The 20,295-nt window shown below is 40.9% G+C and overlaps 1 protein-coding gene across 2 annotated transcripts; it reads left to right on the top strand.

Moving 5' to 3' along the window:
- Nucleotides 1–125: 125 nt before the first annotated feature.
- Nucleotides 126–18,139, top strand: traf3 (TNF receptor-associated factor 3). Of its 2 annotated transcripts, XM_020487775.2 has the most exons (12): nucleotides 140–291; nucleotides 469–514; nucleotides 3,178–3,452; nucleotides 3,710–3,761; nucleotides 4,391–4,495; nucleotides 4,750–4,914; nucleotides 6,824–6,904; nucleotides 7,103–7,177; nucleotides 7,420–7,512; nucleotides 7,814–7,954; nucleotides 13,034–13,208; nucleotides 13,515–18,139. In XM_020487775.2, the coding sequence occupies exons 3-12, from the start codon at nucleotides 3,181–3,183 to the stop codon at nucleotides 14,075–14,077; spliced, it is 1,722 nt and encodes a 573-aa protein (XP_020343364.1). In that variant the 5' UTR covers nucleotides 140–291; nucleotides 469–514; nucleotides 3,178–3,180; the 3' UTR covers nucleotides 14,078–18,139. The 2 variants fall into 2 exon arrangements, with proteins under 2 accessions (XP_031684580.1, XP_020343364.1); XM_031828720.1 differs by having other exon boundaries at nucleotides 126–514.
- Nucleotides 18,140–20,295: the final 2,156 nt, after the last annotated feature.

Genomic DNA, 20,295 nt, shown 5'->3' with positions numbered 1-20,295 from the left:
AATGACTCATGTGCTATAAGTGATGGGTACAGACCATTACAAACAGTAAAATGTCCCACGTTTGTATATCTGACAGCAATTCCCGTAGTACACTTGATGGTGATGATGACACTGCCATCTAGCGGAAATACCATACAACACATCATGGCCTCTACCACTGGCTGACTACCATTTTTTTCTTCTTGACGGGGATTTCCTGAGGAAGTAAGACCAAAGCAAAGGGGGCTTTCCAACCACTAGACATCAAGACAAGAGCAAGTCAGCAGCGGCTGCTTTTTCTGCTATATTCCCGTATGGATTTTAGTACATTTCCTTTTAACATTCTGTTTTTAAAATGTCAGCTACCGATCAAAAGCCTCTAGCTGCCTGTTTTAAAACCGGCAGTGTTTGGTCGTTTTCATTGTAAGCGGTTACATTGTGGTGTTCATGAACGTGCCATTCATCGAAGCTCCATTTGTAACATTGTAGCTCCTGGAAAACGGCGTTGCGTTGGCCCACGTTATATCTGATTCATGTAAGTATTGTTGCTAGACGGGAAAGCTAATGATATTATAGTGAATTTGATTTTTATGTAGCTATGTCTGTCTGTAGATTGCAACATGTTGAGTAGCCATGCAGTTGTGAGCCAAAACATGTGTGTGGAGCTAGGGAGGCTTCAAATTGGGGTATGATGTAATTTAAAACATCCATTGTGGTGCACTGAATTGCCTACACTCAGCCATCTAAACCATGGTGAAGATTTACCAATAATGGCATATTCTAAATATGTATTATTCCACATGATCACCTTGTCATGTCATTTTACGTTGACATGACATATTATAAGATCTTCAATTTTACACCAATGCATGTGCAATACATTAATTGCAGTTATCCAAAAATGTACCTCAAGTCATTTGCATGATTTTCTATTTTGGAGGGTGGTTTCTATTATCAGACACGGTGAACTGTCTGGTAATAGTAAATATTGGGTGCAAAAATATATTTGTATTGAAATATATGCTTATCATATGTCAATATTGCCTTTGAGACATGCCAAACGGTATGCCTGTATGCATATGAAACATTTAAAATATTATTTAACAGAATCACATTTTTGATTGGCCAGGTCTATGATCACTGATCAGAAAAACATTAATCTGTTCTGGGAAGATTCACCTGTTTCCAAGTTCTCTTGCTTTCAGGTTATAGTGTTCCATGTAGCTAGAAACACGAGCATTTCGCTGCACCTGCGATATCATTTGCAAATCTGTGTATGCGACCAACACACTCTGATCTGATTTAGAGCAATTAGGGCTGTGACGGTCATAGGAATTTTGGATGACGGTAATTGGTCGGCCAAATGATCGCGGTTACTGTTATAACAGACGCACATTTTCTCTCCTGACTGCACGTGTTTCTGCTGGGAGGGGGGTATTGCTTAGACAACTGAAGACTCATTTGCTACAACATTTTGCTTGTTTCAGCAAAGAGCAACAATGTTTAATCATGTTGCATAGTCCATGTTACAGCAGAAACCGACTCAACTGCCTGAATGCCCGGCCATCCCGTCTTCAGTTAGCTGTTCATTCCAAACAATAAAAAAAAATATATATATATATATATATGGTCATGATGGCTGTTATTTTATTTTCATGATGATCTTTATCCATACCAGTAGTTATATGGTTATGGTAATTGTGCCAAACCTAAGTGCAATGAAAGGTCACTCAGAGAATTCCCCTACTTGTTTCGTTTTTGTTTTGTGATGTCATGTTACTCAACCAGCATAACAAGACTTGGCTACATCTGTATAATGGGAGTGGAGAGACTGCCCTCTGTACCGATATTGTCTGAGTAGAACAGATAGCTTGTGCATTTCATGGCCATATGAGAGGATCTCGCCTGAGAAACTATGACATGTAACTGATTTCCCTCGTCTTTTTTCTTCCTCCACTCACTGTTAGACACAATGTGTCCTTTCAGCATCAAGCATTATGACCAGGTTTAAATACGGTAGAATAATGAGCCTGTTTCTCAAAAGATGTCGGACATTCTCCATGTAAACCTATCAGTGAGTAAATTTAACAGGGGAAATACCCAATTTTACATAATGCTCAGCGTTTCATCAGAAACAGATTTCCTGTCAAGGAAGATAGACCTGACTAATCTCGTCCCTGGACCAAATGTACCCGAAACAATCTCAAATGTACTATATGCGTTACTGTAGGTAGGAGATAACGAAGATATCTATCTAGCCTAACCAATCTAAATGTAAAACTTTTGCTGACAGCTTTTATCTAGCTGTGTCTGGAGTTTGTGTAGGCTTACACGTTTGTGTGTGTGAGAGAGTACTAAGTTGTGTTGTGTGTAGTCAGTCAGTGGTGATGGACAGGGACAGGCATGTGGAAAAGCCCCTTGAATATCCCAGGAAGTCCCTTGCGAACCACATGAACTGGTCAGCGAGTAGTCTAGGCCTAGTCCATTTGCTCATCCAGTGATGATGGTTGGATGGACTTTCAACGTTGAGGGCAGAGTTGTAGAAGTGGCCTGTCTTGATATCCTAACCAGTGTCAGTCTGAATGGGTTCAGTTGTACTATATGAATGAGTCATTTGAACAACGTGTAACAGGATGTAGACCTGATGGTTCAGTCATTAGTTCAGAGTTGATTTCTAGCTTCTCGGGAACCTTTCTTAGTTCTCCATTTTAACTAGAACCTACTAGTAGAAGTTTTTTTTTGGGGGGGGGGGGGGGGGTGATGGTGTATGCTGTATTTACATGGGATTTGAGTCAATTGAAGGATGTTCTAGCCTAGACTGCTTGCACTCCTAAAGTGAATAATGTTTTGGCAAGTCAATAATAAAGGCTTGGTTCAGTCTAGATTAAGTTCTGTCCTCTATCTAATTTTGGGTATGTTTTATTCCAGTCCCAGGCCTTCCTGCTTGTGCACTCCACTCTGCTCCGAGTCAGAGCGGGGATAAAATTAGACCCAGTTAGCTATGCCTGTTATAAAGGGGTTTCCCAAGGCTTGGCCTGACAGTCGTGAGCTGTTGATGTGGCAATGAATGCTCAGCATTAACACACACACAGCCTCAGCTGAAACACCATGTTGTGTTTGTCCTGTATGTTGCAACTGTACATTTTATGAAACATCTCTCACCTCATGTCTGTCTGTGTGTGTGTGTGCCCTCCCCAGGTCATGTCAGCAGGGCGGAATGCGGACGGGCGGGAGCTGCAGATCCCCCTCCAGCAATGCGCTCTCTCCCTGGCCGCTCTCTCCCTGGCCCAGCGCCCCTGGCCCAGCGACCACGTGGCAGGCTTCCTACCCCAGCACGGGGGCTTCAGGGACCACTTCGTAGCCACCCCGGAACCCAAGTACTGCTGTGAGTCCTGCAAGCTGGTGCTCTGCAACCCCAGGCAGACAGAATGCGGACACAGGTTCTGTGAAACCTGTATCTCTGATCAGCTAAGGTGAGGAGAAGAGATTTGATATTCATGCTGAGTGTGGGAATGAATTGGTATGTTTTATTTTTTGGGAAATTACAGTTGAGAAATTACAGAAATGTCTTCTTGTCAGTGTGTTTGATGTGTCAGCTGTCTTTCTGGTAAGATTGGTTTGTCATTCAATGATCATGTGATGATGATGGAGGAATAATGAAGTCATTGGCCACTAGTTGTTAATAGGATGCTTGATTGGACATAAATTATTAGTTAAATCTACTTTACAGCAAACCAAATCCAGTATGTCCAGAAGATAAGGAACCTCTGTTCAAAGACAAGGTAAGACTGAAAATGATTAGCATCACTATCATCACCCCTATATACCAGCCCCAAGGGGGGGGGAAAATGAAAGTTATTTTTTATTTTTAACTCAGTCAGTCTCGACTAACTGTTGAGAGTTAAAATAGTAGAATACACAAGGTACATTTCGAAATTTGGTTGTGCACTCAATTAGCCCATATCAGCTAACGTTTTTTAAATTGATAAGTTAGTTTAGCGAGCGATCTAAACCCATTCAGTTTATTAGTTACTCATTCAGATATCAATTCAAATCTGCAAACATTTCTCTCCACCCTATGGCAAAATGAGTAGAATTGCAGGAAATGAGTTATAAAAGTGGCAAGGTCTTCTCTACACCCATGGTAAAGTTGCTTTAAAAACAGCAACATTTTCTCTACGCCCCATGGCAGAATGTGTAGAATTGCACTAAATAACATTTAAAGCGTCATCTGGCTGTGTGTGTGGGTATGGATGTGGGTACGCAGACCCACGAGCCACTGAGGCCCCTCATGATGAGTTCAGATTTTTGGTGGCCCCCATTCCCATCAAAGTTGCCCATCCCTGCTGTATACCCATTCTAAATGGCCTTGACCATAATCAGTGACAATCGTGTGTGTGTGTTTTGTCAGGTCTTCCGTGACGTATGCTGCCATAGAGAGATCATGGCTCTGAGAGTGTACTGCAGGAGTGAAAAGAACGGCTGTAAGGAGCAGATCAGTTTACAGCAGGTCATGGTAAGTGTCTGACTGGGGGAAATAAAACGTCCCATTGTTGCACAGTGCACGCTGTCGGTATTCAAACTCTGAACTGCAAAAGATCCACCCATTTTTGAATGACCGTTTTAGAAAAATGTTTATCTACAATTCTCCTTGATGCTCGTCACATTGGTTGGACATTTCCCATCAACTGTTATGAATTACTATAATAATACATAACATTTTCTTTACACTCATGATTCCTTTTCCTTAAATGTTTTTTTTTTTACCAGGATCATTTAAATGTGTGTCCGTATTTTGAGGTGCCATGCCCTTTGGGAAAGTGCAAAGAGAAGATGATGCGCAAAGACATTCCTGAACATTTGAGTTGGAAATGTAAACACAGGGAGACCACCTGTGAATTCTGCATGCAGAAGATGGCCATGACTGAGTTACAGGTAACTAGAACCACTACTGGAGTTGGGCCGGTGCTCACCAAACCTGCACCTCCTATAGAATATTTTGTCTTTAAGGGGGAAGTTTAAACGTGAGTTTCCTGCTTTAAAAAAAAAAAACGAGGTCGATACCCTTTCTGTGTAAAAAAAAGAAAAAAATACCTGTTCAGGTGGTATGGAACTTTTGGTCCACATCATGACGTCATAATGTGATCTGATTATAATAGAGCTCATCAGATTGTAGTCCTAAAACCCGGAAATGAGTTCCCTCTGGTTTGTTCAGCCATCCCTATGGGAAATATGAATGGCGAAAGGATAGGGTTTTTGAATAATCGCCGAAAATGAGGTCAACACAGGCTTTGGAGATCTTATACGTTTGTTATGTGAGATAATAGCAGTCCGTTAACATGACCTTTATCAATTATGAAGCCTTTATGTGATTACATAAATTATTCAAAATTCACAAAAAGTGTTGTTTGCTGAAGTTTATCTCATCGAAGAAAACATATAAGATCTCCTAAGCCTGTGTTTACCACAGACTAGAGGTTGACACCGGAGTGAAAATTAATTCCTGTCCCTTGTCCTGTCATTTTTTTTCCCTGAATTGTCCTGATCTCGCAACAGTTATATCACCCCGGGAACTTTCTTGTCCCTTCCCAATAAAAATCACTCCTGTCCAGTCCGTGCAAATGTTTGTGCACAGAAATATAGGCTATTGTGTTTGTTTTGGAAGTATTGAAAATAATTTCAGCAATATGCGACTGATATGTGGTTGTCTTACCTATTGTTGGCCTAAGTCGCTCTGGATAAGCGTATTCTATATTACATATCGACTAAGGCTGAAGGATGAGGACAGAGACCCCAGCAGGATGGGATGCACATAACAGCACCAGCATAAATTTGTAGCCAACAGCTGAGCACTGCGCACATATGAACATTTACAACGCATTGTCATTTACAACATGAACATGATTTATTTATTTATTTATTACCTGAGTGGCAGTACTGCATAAATCAATATTTTTCTTTCACTCTTTAAATAGAATTAGTACTGGCACCAAGTCAGTTAAGAACAAATTCTTATTTACAATGACGGCCTACCAAAAGGCAAAAGACCTCCTGGCGGGACGGGGGCTGGGATTAAAAGATCAATAACATATAAATATAGGACAAAACACACATCACGCCAAGAGAGACCTAAGACAACAACATACTGTATAAAAGGATATAAAGAGGACCGGCACCCAAAATAAGTTTCCCGTACATTCATTTAGCAGAGGCAGCCCAAAAATATGACTGCAGTTTGAAAGAAGTTGCTGACTAGCGTTTGCACAATTACTAACTAGTATTAGTGCAATGACTGGATGTCTATGGGAACAGCTAGCATGCTAGTGAAACTAGCTCTGTTCAAACTGCACGCAGAGACATACACATGGTATCCATGAGTTCATCTGACTCTGGGTAAGGAGAAAAGGGGCTTAATTGCCAAATGTTGCACTATCCCTTTAAGATCAGTGACACGTTACAAGGTATCTTTGAAGGAAACAGTGGTGTGAATGAGATCCATGAGCGCACAGCCACTACTTGCTCCTCATCATCTCCCTACAGTGCAGTGGCGCACATCAGTTATATTTCAGATGTTAACATCATTACATTTTCATGAATTTTGGAGTAGAATGTATTTTGAAAAAGTCACCAGAATTGACCTTCTCACAGTCGTTCTGGTACTGGCATGTATTTAAGTCCACCTTAATCGCGGACTATAACAACACTGTTACTTCCCTAAACAATATCATTGATTGATGTTGTAGAGCCAGTTCAGTATTTGTGTTCAATGTTTTTTGTGTGAATATTTACTAGGTGTATTTTCTTTCCATAGTGCCAATTTCTCTTTACTTGATAACTTTTTCAGAAACACAAAGACACCGTTTGTCCTTCATTTCCGGTGGCCTGCCCCAATCATTGTACTTTCCCCTCCATCTTACGGAGCAAAGTAAGGAGTTTATTTAAATTTTCGTAATATAAATTGTATTCATGCAAAACAAGAAGGGTCATCTTTCCACTTATCATCAGATGGATTAACATTGTTTTTTTAGTTTTTTGTTGCTCATTTCATTGAGACCACGTTGTACTGAAAAATGCTTGACACAGAAGGAAATGATTGAACCTGAATGTGTGTTTCTACTCTCAGCTGACGAGTCATCAACATGAGTGTCCCAAGGCTCATGTCACCTGCTCCTTTATCCGCTTTGGATGCAATTTCAAGGTCAGCCTTCATGTTACTATGACTGTTAGAAATGTTATTAATAATAACATGCTTAATAGAAGTTCTAATAACATGGCCACTATGAACTCCCTGTGATGGCTCTCCTACTCCTTTGTCTTGCTATTGTGATCATAAGAAAGTGGTGCTACTGTCCCACTGAACACCAACTCGGCCACATTTAGGAGAGCATACAGTAGTTTTAAGCTGGTATGTTACTGATCTGCCCTGTTGCTCCTCTGTAGGGTCTCAACCAAGACATGAGGGACCATGAATCTAGCTTTGCCTCTGAACACCTGCGGTTGATGGCAACCAGAAACACTACACTGGAGGCCAAGGTACTGCAATTACCTTGAATTTTTTACAACAATTTGCCTTGTGTACAATTAGAGGAAACATTTTATAGAATCAGCATAATGAAATTGTTGATTCGCACGTTTTTGTACGTGCATTTATATGTAACACACTAACAACAAAATATATTTTGGGAAGTACCCGAAAGAAATCAATTGGGAGAATTGAAACTAAATGAACCACACAGCTAACTTCCTAACAACAACTAACCCTAGGGCTGTATAGTTACTGTAGTTCAGGGCAACGAAGCAGTAATAACAACAACAGATATTGTTTATCGTCTAGGTGGAGGATGTTAAAGGAGAGCTTCTAGAGCGGTACAAGGTTCTGCCGGGCCTGAGCAGCCGTCTGTCTGAAACATTATCTCACTACGAGGAGATGAGGGAGAAGAATAGACAGCTGGACCAGAAGCTCAATGCCATGCAGGTAAAGGTCCAATTCTGTGTCATTATCTAACCTTGTAATAAAGACGTAATACTCGCCTTTGGCATACATAATAATACTTGTCTTTGACATGCATCATGACATAATGCACTGTCCTTCAGTCCCATTTAATAATTTTTCAGTTGCAGGTAAAGTCCTGTCATGTATGGAAGTGGGGCTGCACGATATATGCAAAACATTAATTGCGATTTTTGTACCAATTATTGCAATTGTGATTTAACTTGCGATTATAGATCAAAACACTTGGGTGAACTGTTAGAAACGTAAAATTAGAATGATCATTCTATTGCTATGGTTGGAATACAGTGGGAACATGGAATGCAGTTTTGTTTGGTATGACAACGGAAGTAAGGGAGGAGATAGCTGTGACAGAGTAGGAACCAAAGTGTTGGTCAGTGTTTCCCGGGGGACCCTAATTCGATTAAAATAGATGGGTACATTCAGACAAAGATTTTAGAATATTCTTTGCATTTTCTTCTCTGATTTTAAGAACAAGCTATTGCACAAACAATGCTGATATACTCCACCACTGGTACCGGCCTGCATATTAGCCATAGTTTGCTAGCAATATTTGCCCTGTCAGTGGATTTAGCCAGAGATTTTAGAGAAAGGAGGAGATAAGAATCCCAGTGGAAAATGAAGAGAAATGTATAACGCTCCGCCCAGCAGGCTCACGACCAGTCATCAGTGCTATATTCGCGCAATCGCAAAGATTTGTTTTTCGGTTGAGTGGTGACCGACATAGAGACCACATCTGATCAACAGAAACATAGCAATCAAATTGTAGAAATATGTTGTTAAATTGAACAATGATGAGTTTCTGAGTCGTCATTTAATTTGATATAAAAGGAGAGTTGTTGAAGTTTGTCATCTGCTATTTTGCAAAAGCAGTCAATTGTGTTGTGTGTTCGTATCGAAATGAGTTAGCTAGCTGGAAATGTAAATAAAACAGACCTGAGGAAGATCATGTAACATTATTTTTTAGTTATTCAGGTGTCATTGTTCTTGGTCTGGCAAAGCCATCATGGTTGGGTAATATTAGAAGGATGAGGTAGTGGAAGGATTAAGAAACCGCACCTGCTTAGCAGTAGCCAGCAAAATCATCACACACTTTCTCAGTGGACACAACGATCTAAACATAGTAAGTACCAATGTGGTACTGCAATTTTAAAGAGAACTGCAGAACTCTGATACTATGATAGGAGACCGGGTGGGAGTGGGTGAGGAGACATTACGTTGTTCTTATAATATGTAACCTGTAATATGTTGAGACCGACATCTTTTTGAGACCAATGACATCAGCAATAGTGCTGCTGCTGATACAAAGTACCGTGCGTGACGAGGAACCCGTGATTCTAGCTACAACAAACAAGGCAGGAGCACGAGAAATACAACATCACCAAAATATAAAGGATAGTCTATGTAATAACAATGCTTATCAAGAGAACATACAATATAAGTGTAATACAATATGAGCGATGCAGCTGATATGGTACGATGTCCCTGTCTAAAGGTTCGGAGGTTCATCAATGTTTCTAGTTTTTAAGCTACACTGTTCAACATTTCAGTTTGAGTTTTTCTTGGCTGCCTCTTGTCCTATGAATTGTTTCGCGCTGTCTGCGCAGCTCTGCACTGATTCGACACATGGCGTACTACTGCTCTGAAAGCAGGGTGGCATGCTTTGGCTGGTCTGTGTGTTGTGCAGTGAATGTGTCTTTGTGATTTTGTACGTGTGCTTTTTATTATTTTATGTTTTTCTCTGCCAAATATGTATGATTGGATTTTCTATATTTCTCTAGTGCCCATTAACACATCTGAAGGCCTGATTAGATTTGCTGTGTCTGTGAATCTTTTGTGCTGTATGAATGTGCTCCTTGCTGGGCTGCATAGGAGTGGTCCTCTCCTCTGGTCGACTAGGTCACCACGCCTGTCCCAATTCCCTAGGTCTCCATCCAGGAACAGCTTCCGGGCCACCCAACCAGCCACATACGCTTGCACCTCTGCCTCGACGCTGTCACTGATCTCTTCCTTTTAGAGGAGTGACATCAACCATATTAGTAACATTCCTTTTTCTCAATTGCTTTGGTATATTGTTGGGATAAAGGATCATATTCTCTAAATTAATCACTTTTTTACAATTTGACTTTGAATAGGAGTGGGACAACATTCCAGAGGCCACAATCAAACAGCCTGATCAACTCTATGTGAAGGAGATGTGTTGCGCTGCATGAAGCAAATGGTGGTCACACCAGATACTGACTGGTTTTCTGATCCACGCCCCCTTTTTTAAAAGTTATGAGACCAACCGATCCATATCCGTATTCCCAGTCATATGAAATCCATAGATTAAGGCTTAATGATATATGTGACTGAAACTCAGTAAAATGTTTGAAATTGTTGCATTTCTATTTTTAGTTCAGTGTAGATTGGTAGGTAATGCAGTTGATCCAGTCAGCAACATTATGCATTACATTGACAGTGTGCATTGGCATTGTTTGATAAGTGAGATATGTGAAGGCCTACCTGCAGTAACAGAATGGCTGAAGATTTGAGTTGCCAGCCCGAACCCTCATGTTGGCAGGTGGATGTGTCGGTCTGTTAGCTCAGGAGCAAAGCTTCAAGCTGTTTGTTTTATCAATGTTGTAAAACATTTTGATGTGCCGCCACAAAAACTGATGACCAGACTCCTGTCGGGACAGAAGCATAGTGATTAACCTATTGAACCTCCAATAAGCGATAGATGATTACAAATGACTAATTATACTATTACATGAACTAAGCTGTAATTACTTCTGGTCCATGCTTTTTAAAGTTTTTCTGGCATATTTTAAAGAGACGAGGTAGATGATGGGGACGAGTCGACCAATGTTTATGCAGTGGGCTGTGTGACCGCTGTCCTTGTGTTCTAGGGAAGCACCAAGATCCTTCAAGGCCTTTCACATTGTTGGACCCCCTGATCACAAGTTACTGCTTTCACTCAAATGATTCCTGAATATGCGTTAAGGTGTGATTTAGCAAGGTGTCAAAAACAGCGGGTCAAGCAAGAGCTCTAGGCTATAGAGAGAGTGTTCCTTCCACTCAGTCCAACATCATCAAGGAGATGAACTGCACCCTCCTATAGGGAGACTATACATACGGTCACTGGGCATGGTAGATTTGGAAACTAAATAACCTATTGGCTGTAAAAGTAGGAGTGCATTAGTATAAGTGGTTGTCCCTTTGGTTAGTTTAGGTGGTTGTCCTCTTTTTTTGTTGTCTTGATGATAAGTAAAGAAGACATGATATAGGCCTACCTGTTTCCATTTTTCCGTTAGGCTAGTGTTCATAGATCCTGTCTGGCAGGCTTTTTTGTTGGTGTCTTAACAGACACCATCAACTCTTGTTGTAATCCAGATGATCTTTAACTGTTATCTCATCAAGGACAAGTATGCAGCTTCTTTCTTCAGTGGTCATGCGCTGTGCTCCTCTTCATTTGGCTGAGGACACAAACACATGGTTGCTAGGGAGAATGTCTTCCTCAGCTCTTTGTAGCACTTTGGGCTGTGGTGTAGTGATTTGGAGGGAAAACTCCTTTAATCTCTTTTGTGAAACTTCTCCCTCTTGTTTTTGACCAATGCATGTTTCACTTGAGTCCTGCAGAACGCCTTTGCCTCAGGGCTCAACTGTTCGAAGGAGTCCTGCATTCCTGCCTCTTTAATAGACTCCTTCAACTTCTGCATCCTTCAAAGAAGTAATATATAAAATAATATATCACTCAGTTCAGTTTCTGAAAGTAGGGCTATAGGCTACGCCTAATAGTACTGAGCGTACAAAACATTAAGGACACCTGCTCTTTCCATGACCAACTGACCAGGTGAAAGCTATGATCCCTTATTGACGTCACTTGTTAAATCCACTTCAGTCAGTGTAGATGAAGGGGAGGGGATTTTTGAAGCCTTGAGACAATTGACACATGGGTTGTGTATGTGTGCCGTTCAGAGGGTGAACGGGCAAGGCAAAATATTTGAAGTGTGTTTTGAACGGAGTATGGTAGTAGGTGCCAGGCGTAACGGTTTGTGTCAAGAACTGCAACGCTGCTGGGTTTTTCACGCTCAACAGTTTCCCGTGTGTATCAAGAATGGTCCACCACCCAAAGGACATTCAGTCAACTTGACACAACTGTGGGAAGCATTGGAGTCAACATGGGCCAGAATCCCCGTGGAACGCTTTTGACACCTTGTAGAGTCCATGCTGTTCAGAGGGTGTAACTTAATATTAGGAAGGTGTTCCTAATGTTTTTTACACAGTGTATATTAAGTGACATATTTGTCTTCCATCGTGTTTATCCTCTTAACTTAATTAGCCTCCTCTTCCCTCTCTCTTGTTCTAGCAAGAGTTCAAGCTCCTTTATTCTCTGAAATAATGTATTGCTGTATACATCTTTAGTATCGAATTCATTGTTGGAGGGTCAAGACGTTGTGGACCTAGGTTGAAATATATCCTTAAGTTGATCTAATTGGTTATTACAGGGTCATAATTGCCCAATCAGAGCCACGTCTACATCTCCATTATCCTTACTCTGTAGATTTATGACAGTGTTTGAACAGGTCTTGAAATCGTGACATTAGATAATTTACCCTGACTTTTAAGGGATTGCGTGAAGATTAGTTTAGCAACTGCGAGACACAGCATGGCAACGTGAACGTTATTGGTCAACAGTCTGCTGGGTGGCGCGTTATATGTTTCTCCATTCATTTCCCGCAGTGATTCTTATCTCCTTTTCTAATATCTCTAGCAGAGTGCATCTCGAGTGTGAGGAACTCTGCCTGCTTGAGTGACAGGGGGTGGGGCTTGGCGTGTGTGTGTGATTGGGAAGCGGACAAAAGAGGAGAGGCTGCGAGAGAAATCTGTTTAAAAAATTGTCTTTACGGACGGCTATGTGGCGCTTTCTAAATATCGAAGCCTCATGCGATATTGCACATGTCAATATCGGAATTTTGATTAAAATTTGATTGATCGAGCAGCCCTATATGGAAGTGTGTGTAACTGCGTGTGTGTGTGTGTGATTGTTCCTCCATGTAGGAGTTGATGAGTTCCCACTCTGAGAAGCTTCTGGAGATGGAGCTGGAGCTGAGGTCTCTGAGGTCTGTCCGAGAGGAGGTGGAGACCCTCCGAGGAACCGTGGAGAGCATCCGCTCCAGAGTCGCCACTCTAGAAGGAGGGCGGGGCGGGGCCAACCCAGCCACACACACACTAGGTGAGTTGCCTTGAATTCTCTCGTTCTCAACACTTGTCTTGTGAATGCTCTTTAGCACTTCACTGCCACTAAAACCTGTAATCATGTGTAACTCGCTTTTAGGAGTTTCTCAAAGTGTAATGTGACATTGAGCATAACAGATTGGACCAAAGTCTGAAACGACATTATGAGCAAAGAAATTATTGAAAATTTAAATTTAAACTGAAATAGCTTTTTAGTCAAGAGTAGAGAGCAGTCCAGAGTGGTGCAGACAATACAGGGCTCTTATTCCATTGGCTTGCTTTTGTTTCTCTGCATGTTCTTTAGAGACACAGCTCTCCCGTCACGACGACATGCTGAGCGTCCATGAGATCCGACTAGCAGACATGGACCTGCGCTTCCAGGTCCTAGAGACTGCCTCCTTCAATGGGATGCTCATCTGGAAGATCCGTGACTACAAGCGGCGGAAACAAGAAGCCGTGGCGTCAAAGACCCTGTCTCTCTACAGCCAGCCTTTCTACACTGGCTACTTTGGCTACAAGATGTGTGCCCGGGTCTACCTGAACGGAGACGGCATGGGGAAAGGAACCCACTTGTCGCTGTTCTTCGTGGTGATGCGTGGCGAGTACGATGCCCTTCTGCTCTGGCCCTTTAAGCAGAAGGTGACCTTGATGCTGATGGATCAGGGCCCAGCCAGAAAGCACTTAGGGGATGCCTTTAAACCAGACCCCAATAGCAGCAGCTTCAGACGGCCCACGGCAGAGATGAACATAGCCTCAGGCTGCCCGCTGTTCGTGGCCCAGACTGTGCTGGAGAACGGTACTTACATCAAGGACGATACCATCTTCATTAAGGTCACAGTAGATACGTCTGACCTCCCTGACCCCTGACCTATGGTCTGTAGAGAACAGCAGATGTATCCGGATCAGTTTTATCTGTCAGAGGGAGAGGTGCCCTTATGTGAGAGAGATTGCAAGATGAAATGGAGTAAAAAAAGGAAGCAGAACAGAACAAAAAAGTTAGTAGAATAAGGTTTCTTTGCAGATCTCAGTGTGTAGCCTAAGCCTGTAGAAAGAGCAGAGTGGACCTCCGAGCAGTAGCCTTTGGGCCCTTTGTTGCTCACCAGAGAGGTGTGAGGATTATTTTTCAACAAGGGAGATATGTCACAAGCAGGGTTGGGTAGGTTACTTTCTAAATATCATCCGTTACAGTTACTAGTTGCCTTTCCAAAATTGTAATCAATAACGTAACTTTTGGATTACCCAAACGCTTTGTTACTTTTAGATTATTTTCCCCTTAAGAGGCATTAGAAGAAGACAGAAATGTATGTTACCAATTGAACTACATCTATTGCAGGATAAATCAATGTTAAAGTTTACATAGCTGGCCTTATATGGATGTTACATTTTACATTATGGGTTGGTTATGTAGGCTTCTTCCAACCCATCGCTTTCTACTACATACAATAATACGATTTAAATTATATATTTACATTAAAAACCTAACTCAGATTTCCAGTCATTCCAATAAATGTTATACCCCTTGATCTTCAAGAATAGGATGTGGAAATATGGAAGTATAGATTCGCCAAATTGTTTTACCAGAGCACAACCCCAAAACTAAGGACTTATTAGCCAGCCCTACTCTGTTGTTTGATTTTTGTTATTGGGCTCATTGATTCAAGTAAAAAAATAAATGCTGCACTCATGGAATGGCATGCTTTGAGCACTACTGAAGAGTGCTATTTACATGTAAAAAATGAATGCCATTTGCTGTAGGCCAATTGTTTTCACCTTTTTGTTGGTGACACTTTAATATCTCGATAATATGCAGCTGTTTAAAGGGCAAATCCACAGATGAAACGATAACAAAATGGCCACCCTTCCTCTGTTTTGGTAAAAAGCTGAGGGATGGGCCTGGTGAAATGTAACCACTCAGATTAAGACACCGCTATGGATGCAAGGACTGACCATCCATGATATGAAAATTGTTTTAACCATGTTATGAGGCTATACAGTGTATGTTTACATTTATGAGGCATTTATAAGTTCAATTCCTCAAGAAGCAATGGATATTTTGTTTATCAGCATGAATTAGATTGAGCAATAAAAGACCCACTTTTATTCCATAGGCTGAGATCCGCACTAAGCAGCTGTTTTCACTGGCTGTCCACTTGTTTCAAAAGCAATGATTGATATGCAGCTTAAACTTTTTGAATTCAACCATTTATTGGGGTCAAATACCCATTTATATTTGTGAACAGCCATCCACAATCCATCCGTAAGTCGCAAATAGCAAAATGAGAGAGAGAAGCAGTGTGATTTACATCAATAAGCATCACTGCTGTCATCCTTACTTCCAAGCGTTTATTCAAGTTGTATAATCTTTGGATGCCGACAGCAGTCGCACCATTTGAAGACATAGCTTGGACTGTAGCCTACAAAAGCCTATTCCTGCTCTTTTCCCGCGATCCATCAAACACATTTGGTGTGTCATCATAGTGGTCTCTGACTTGTGGTCAGACTCGCTCAGGTGGAACAAACTTAAACTTGCACCTGTTTCCTCAATGACGTTCAAATCAGCATTGAAAAAATAAGTGTAAAAGATTTCTTTTCGCAAACATCCTTTCTGAATTTATAAGTAATCCTCTAAATAATCATAGCGTTTTTCAAAAGTATCTGTAATCTGATTACAATATTTTAGCTGGTAATGGATTACAGTTACCGTTTTTTTGTAATCCATTACTCCCCAGCCCTGGTCACCAGTGGCAACCAGGCTGAATATTAAATAGAGCAGTGAGCATGGTGGTTTAATAAGTGATAATGCCCTCGAAGCTGGTTTTTGGAGGATATATTTGCAGGGGTGTTGTTAGGCAAACCGTGCCAATATGTCCTCCAAACACCGTCTTCGAGGGCCTTATCACTTTTATTACAACGGGTTACCAACGTTTTCAAATAATGATTGACATATTTTCATAAATGTTATTTTGATTAATTTATTCATATTGTTTCATTCTTCCACGAGATATAGTCCTGACAGAAATCTAGGGTTGCTACCCAAGCCAGCTGGTCCTTCGTTCTATTGGTTTGGTTGCCAGAGGCACGACCCAGTTAAGGATTTTTGTTCTAAATCTATGGATTTTGTTGATGGCTGGCAACTTTCTTATCCCTTGCTAGCTAGCCAACTTTAGCTAACACAGCCATGTCAAACAGTGCAGCTAGAATAACATCAACGTAGCTGCATTTGCATTTGTTTAAGCTGTTTTCTAGTGACGTTATTTGGATACATCCATAACAATGAGCTAATGATGCTCAATTTCAACTGGCATAGAAAATGTGCTCTCTCGTCGGGGTACTTGTTCAGAGGAGCTAGCCAACAACACAACTAACCCAGTAACTTCAAACTGTAAAGACTGAACTAGCAGCATTTTGTTTGACCTGTTTTCTGTTGACATTTATTTGTATATATCCATAAAAAATATGGTGGTTCATGATTTCGACTGGCTGATAAAAGCTGTTTGCCTGTCTGTCTCATCCCGACTCCCGACCCTACAGGTTCATTGCTATGGGACAGCTGGAGATTGAATTTCAATATTGAAACAATGTTGCAAATGTCAAAGAGACAGACCGCAAGGTTTATACAAATCTCTGCTATTGAAAACCAATTGCTAGTCTAAAAGAAGTGTGAGAATGTCTAGATGCTTTTTACAATGGAGAGCAAGTTAATAAATTGTCTGGCTGGGCTGATGAGACGGTGGATTGCGCAGTGAGATGGAACAGAGTAAACAGTCATTTTAACGTCATAGTTTTAGCCGGTGGTAACTTGTGGGATAGACACCGGCTTGAATGTGGTTTTAACCAATCAGTGTCCAGGATTAGACCCACCCGTTGTATAAGTCTAAAGAATGTCTATGCTACTCAGAGCAGGGATAGGTATAAATGGCATGGAGAGTGGATCATTCTAAGCCAAGTTATCAGGATGTAACCATCATCAAACTACATGGACCCATTATGTATGTATGGCAATCTACCAAAACTAAAGATCACATAGAATGGAGATAGTGAATCAATTTACTTCGACATTAATAATTTCTGCCTTGAAGAACATGAGTGGGACAACGCATCATCCAACGCAAGTCGAGGTACAGACATATTACAGGAGACATCAAATATCACTAAGGAGAACTCGACTTGACTTTGTTTGATGAAACATTTCTAAATTAAAGCTGGAAGAGACAATCCCACATGACATGTTGGATAAGGAGATACAATACTTTACCTTGTTGTGTTTGCATTGCTGGTGAAGTTTGGTCGTATTATTGCATTGTTAAAGTACAGAATGTAACGTATAGTATGTATGTTTCCAGTGTTGTGATGGTGTTGGAGAACGTTGTTGATTGACAAGCTTTTATTAACAGTCGTTGTGTGAGTAGTAGTGTTTTGTGTGCAGGCTCTTATTTCAGATTTGGTTTTAGTGGACCTGGTACTTAGGCAGTGTGCAAAGTCTGCATCTGAAACGGCACCCTATTCCCTATATAGTGCACTACTTTTGGCCAGAGCTGGCCAAAAGTAGTGCACTACATGGGGATTCAGGTGCTATTTCAGACACATATGGCACAAAGGAATGGATACACACTGGTATAGAAATGCCACTGCTTCGTGGAGTTAACAGGAATAGCCTTTCATTTCTGAAGATCTATATAGATCTGTAAATTACTTCTATACCGCTTTTTGTACCAATACCTTACACATTGTTTTTGTAATGTTCAAAACAGATGCTGTGCATCATGCTAATTATTTTTTTTTAACAGTTGGGAAAGCAAAATGCCTCAAACTCCAACCATGTTGATTGAGCTGAGACATAAAGTGGACTTGTTTTCGTGTTGGTTGGTGGAGAATGTTATTTGCACAAGTTATGTTTTGAATGTGTAATATTAAAATTGTTAAAAAGAACTTGAATTTGTCTCTTGGCTGTGATGTTTGGTTCCTGTGGAGGAGATCCAAAGGAGAAGATGGAGATGGATTGGCCACACACTCTGAAAGCCTCCTCCAACATCACCAGGCAAGCTCTATCCTGGAACACACAATGGAAACTGAAAAGTGGGCACCAGAGAAACATCTTGTGGTGGGAGCTTGAAGCAGACCCCAAAAGATCAGGCACGGGATGGAATGAGATTGACAAGACAGCAATGGGAGCTAAAATGTGGAGGTGTAGATGGAATGGCTGCTTAAAGTTCTAATCATTATATATATTTATTTTTATTTTTATGTAACCTTTATTTAATTAGGCAAGTCAGTTAAGAAAAAATTCTTATTTACATTGACTGTCTACATGAGCCAAACCCTAACCAGGACGACCCTGGGCCAATTGTGCGCCGCCCTATGAGACTCCCAATCATGGCTGGTTGTGATACAGCCCGGGATTGGACCATGGTCTGTTTTGACACCTCTAGCACTGTGGTACAGTGCATTAGACCACTGCGTAATACCTACTTTGTCTAATTTTATTATATGACTGACACTGGTCTGCCACACTTGCCTCTTTTGAATCAAGAAAACTACAGAGAAGTTGGTTAATTGATGTCTTGATGATATGTTTAGTGATGGGGGGGGGGGAAAGGTCTGCGCAGACTGTAGCTAGCTCTCCAGGATATGGTGACCACTACTTCATTCTCCTTCCACTAGATGTCAGGATAGTACAGAAGCATAGTATGTACTACTGTATATTTTCCACCAAGGGTAGGCGACAACCGCCACGTGACTTTACAAGAAAACCTGACAACCACAGTTACAAGACCAGACACCCTCGGTGAACTGTAGTGTTTAGATAGTTGCAGGTAGAAACGTGTCATGTAGACACAATTCCACATTCTGTACGACCGGTCTGATCGAGTACATTCAGGTCATGTATTATGTAACCTTGCTTTAACTAGGCAAGTCGGTTAAGAACACATTTTTATTTACAATGATGGCCTACACCGGCCGAACCCGGACGACGCGATCACGGATGGTTGTGATACACCCATGATTCAAACCAGGGTGTCTGTGGTGACGCCTCAAGCACTGAGTTGCAGTGTCTTAGACCACTGCGCCACTCGGGAGCCATTTCTGTTAAATTGCACCCATCTGGATATTAAAACCCCTGGCATTAGCTGCTGTCTGGTAATGTTATTCAGTGTATACATATAATGAGCTCTGAAAGTATTGGGACAGTGACACAATTTTTGTTGTTTTGGCTCTGTACTCCAGCACTTTGAATTTGAAATGATCCAATGACTACGTTTAAAGTGCAGACTGTGCTATGCTACCATGATTACAGCTAGTCCTGAATGAGTGAGAAAATCAGACACACATTACAATAACGGGAGGTTAGCATTTTTTGGGGGGTATGATATTTATGCCCCTAACTTTCTCACTCATTCACAATTAATTCAGGATTATCTGTAATCATGGTAGCATCCACATATTAATGTAGAGGTGTTTAGAAACATATTCTTATTTACAATAAGCGACTCCAAAATGACACAATACATGATTTAGCATTCATTTCTATTGGGCACAAAATAATCTGAAACAAAAACAAAACAAACAGCAAAAGCATCCAACAAGTTTGTAGTGACACAAGTTTGATGTAATCATTGCCTCCTTTTGACAACTTTGATACACATGCGTGAGTTTGTCCCAATGCTTTTGGTCCCCTAAAATGGGGGGACTATGGAAAGTGCTGTAATTTCTAAACGGTTCACCCGATATGGATGAAAATACCCTCAAATTAAAGCTGACAGTCTGCACTTTAACCTTAGCCATTGTATCATTTCAAATCCAAAGCACTCACTGTCCCAATACTTTTGGAGCTCACTGTATAAATCATGTTAGTATGTGAAGATATTGTATGATACCACACTTCTTTCTGGTATTTGCATCTAAGCAACATAAATGTAGACGCCTACATACTGTATGTAGTACATGTATTCTTATCAGACCTGGGTTCAATACTATTTAGTATTTTACTTTCAAAGTAAGGATTTGGATATTTTTTCTTTGAAAATACAAGTTGTTAACTATTGGAATGTATTTGGAAATACACTTGGAAAATATAGGCAAGTATT

Source organism: Oncorhynchus kisutch, linkage group LG7, assembly GCF_002021735.2.
Source record: "Oncorhynchus kisutch isolate 150728-3 linkage group LG7, Okis_V2, whole genome shotgun sequence".
Lineage (NCBI taxonomy): Eukaryota > Metazoa > Chordata > Actinopteri > Salmoniformes > Salmonidae > Oncorhynchus > Oncorhynchus kisutch.
Note: the sequence above shows the minus strand (reverse complement) of the source record. Positions and strands in the feature narration are given on the sequence as shown.

Bases quoted from the DNA above. Each gene is read 5' to 3' on its own strand.
- traf3 (XM_031828720.1), top strand. From the start codon at position 3,181: ATGTCAGCAGGGCGGAATGCGGACGGGCGGGAGCTGCAGATCCCCCTC. The intron at 4,496-4,749 runs GTAAGTGTCTGA...TTTTTTTACCAG, and splicing joins TCAGTTTACAGCAGGTCATG to GATCATTTAAATGTGTGTCC. The intron at 4,915-6,823 runs GTAACTAGAACC...TAACTTTTTCAG, and splicing joins TGGCCATGACTGAGTTACAG to AAACACAAAGACACCGTTTG.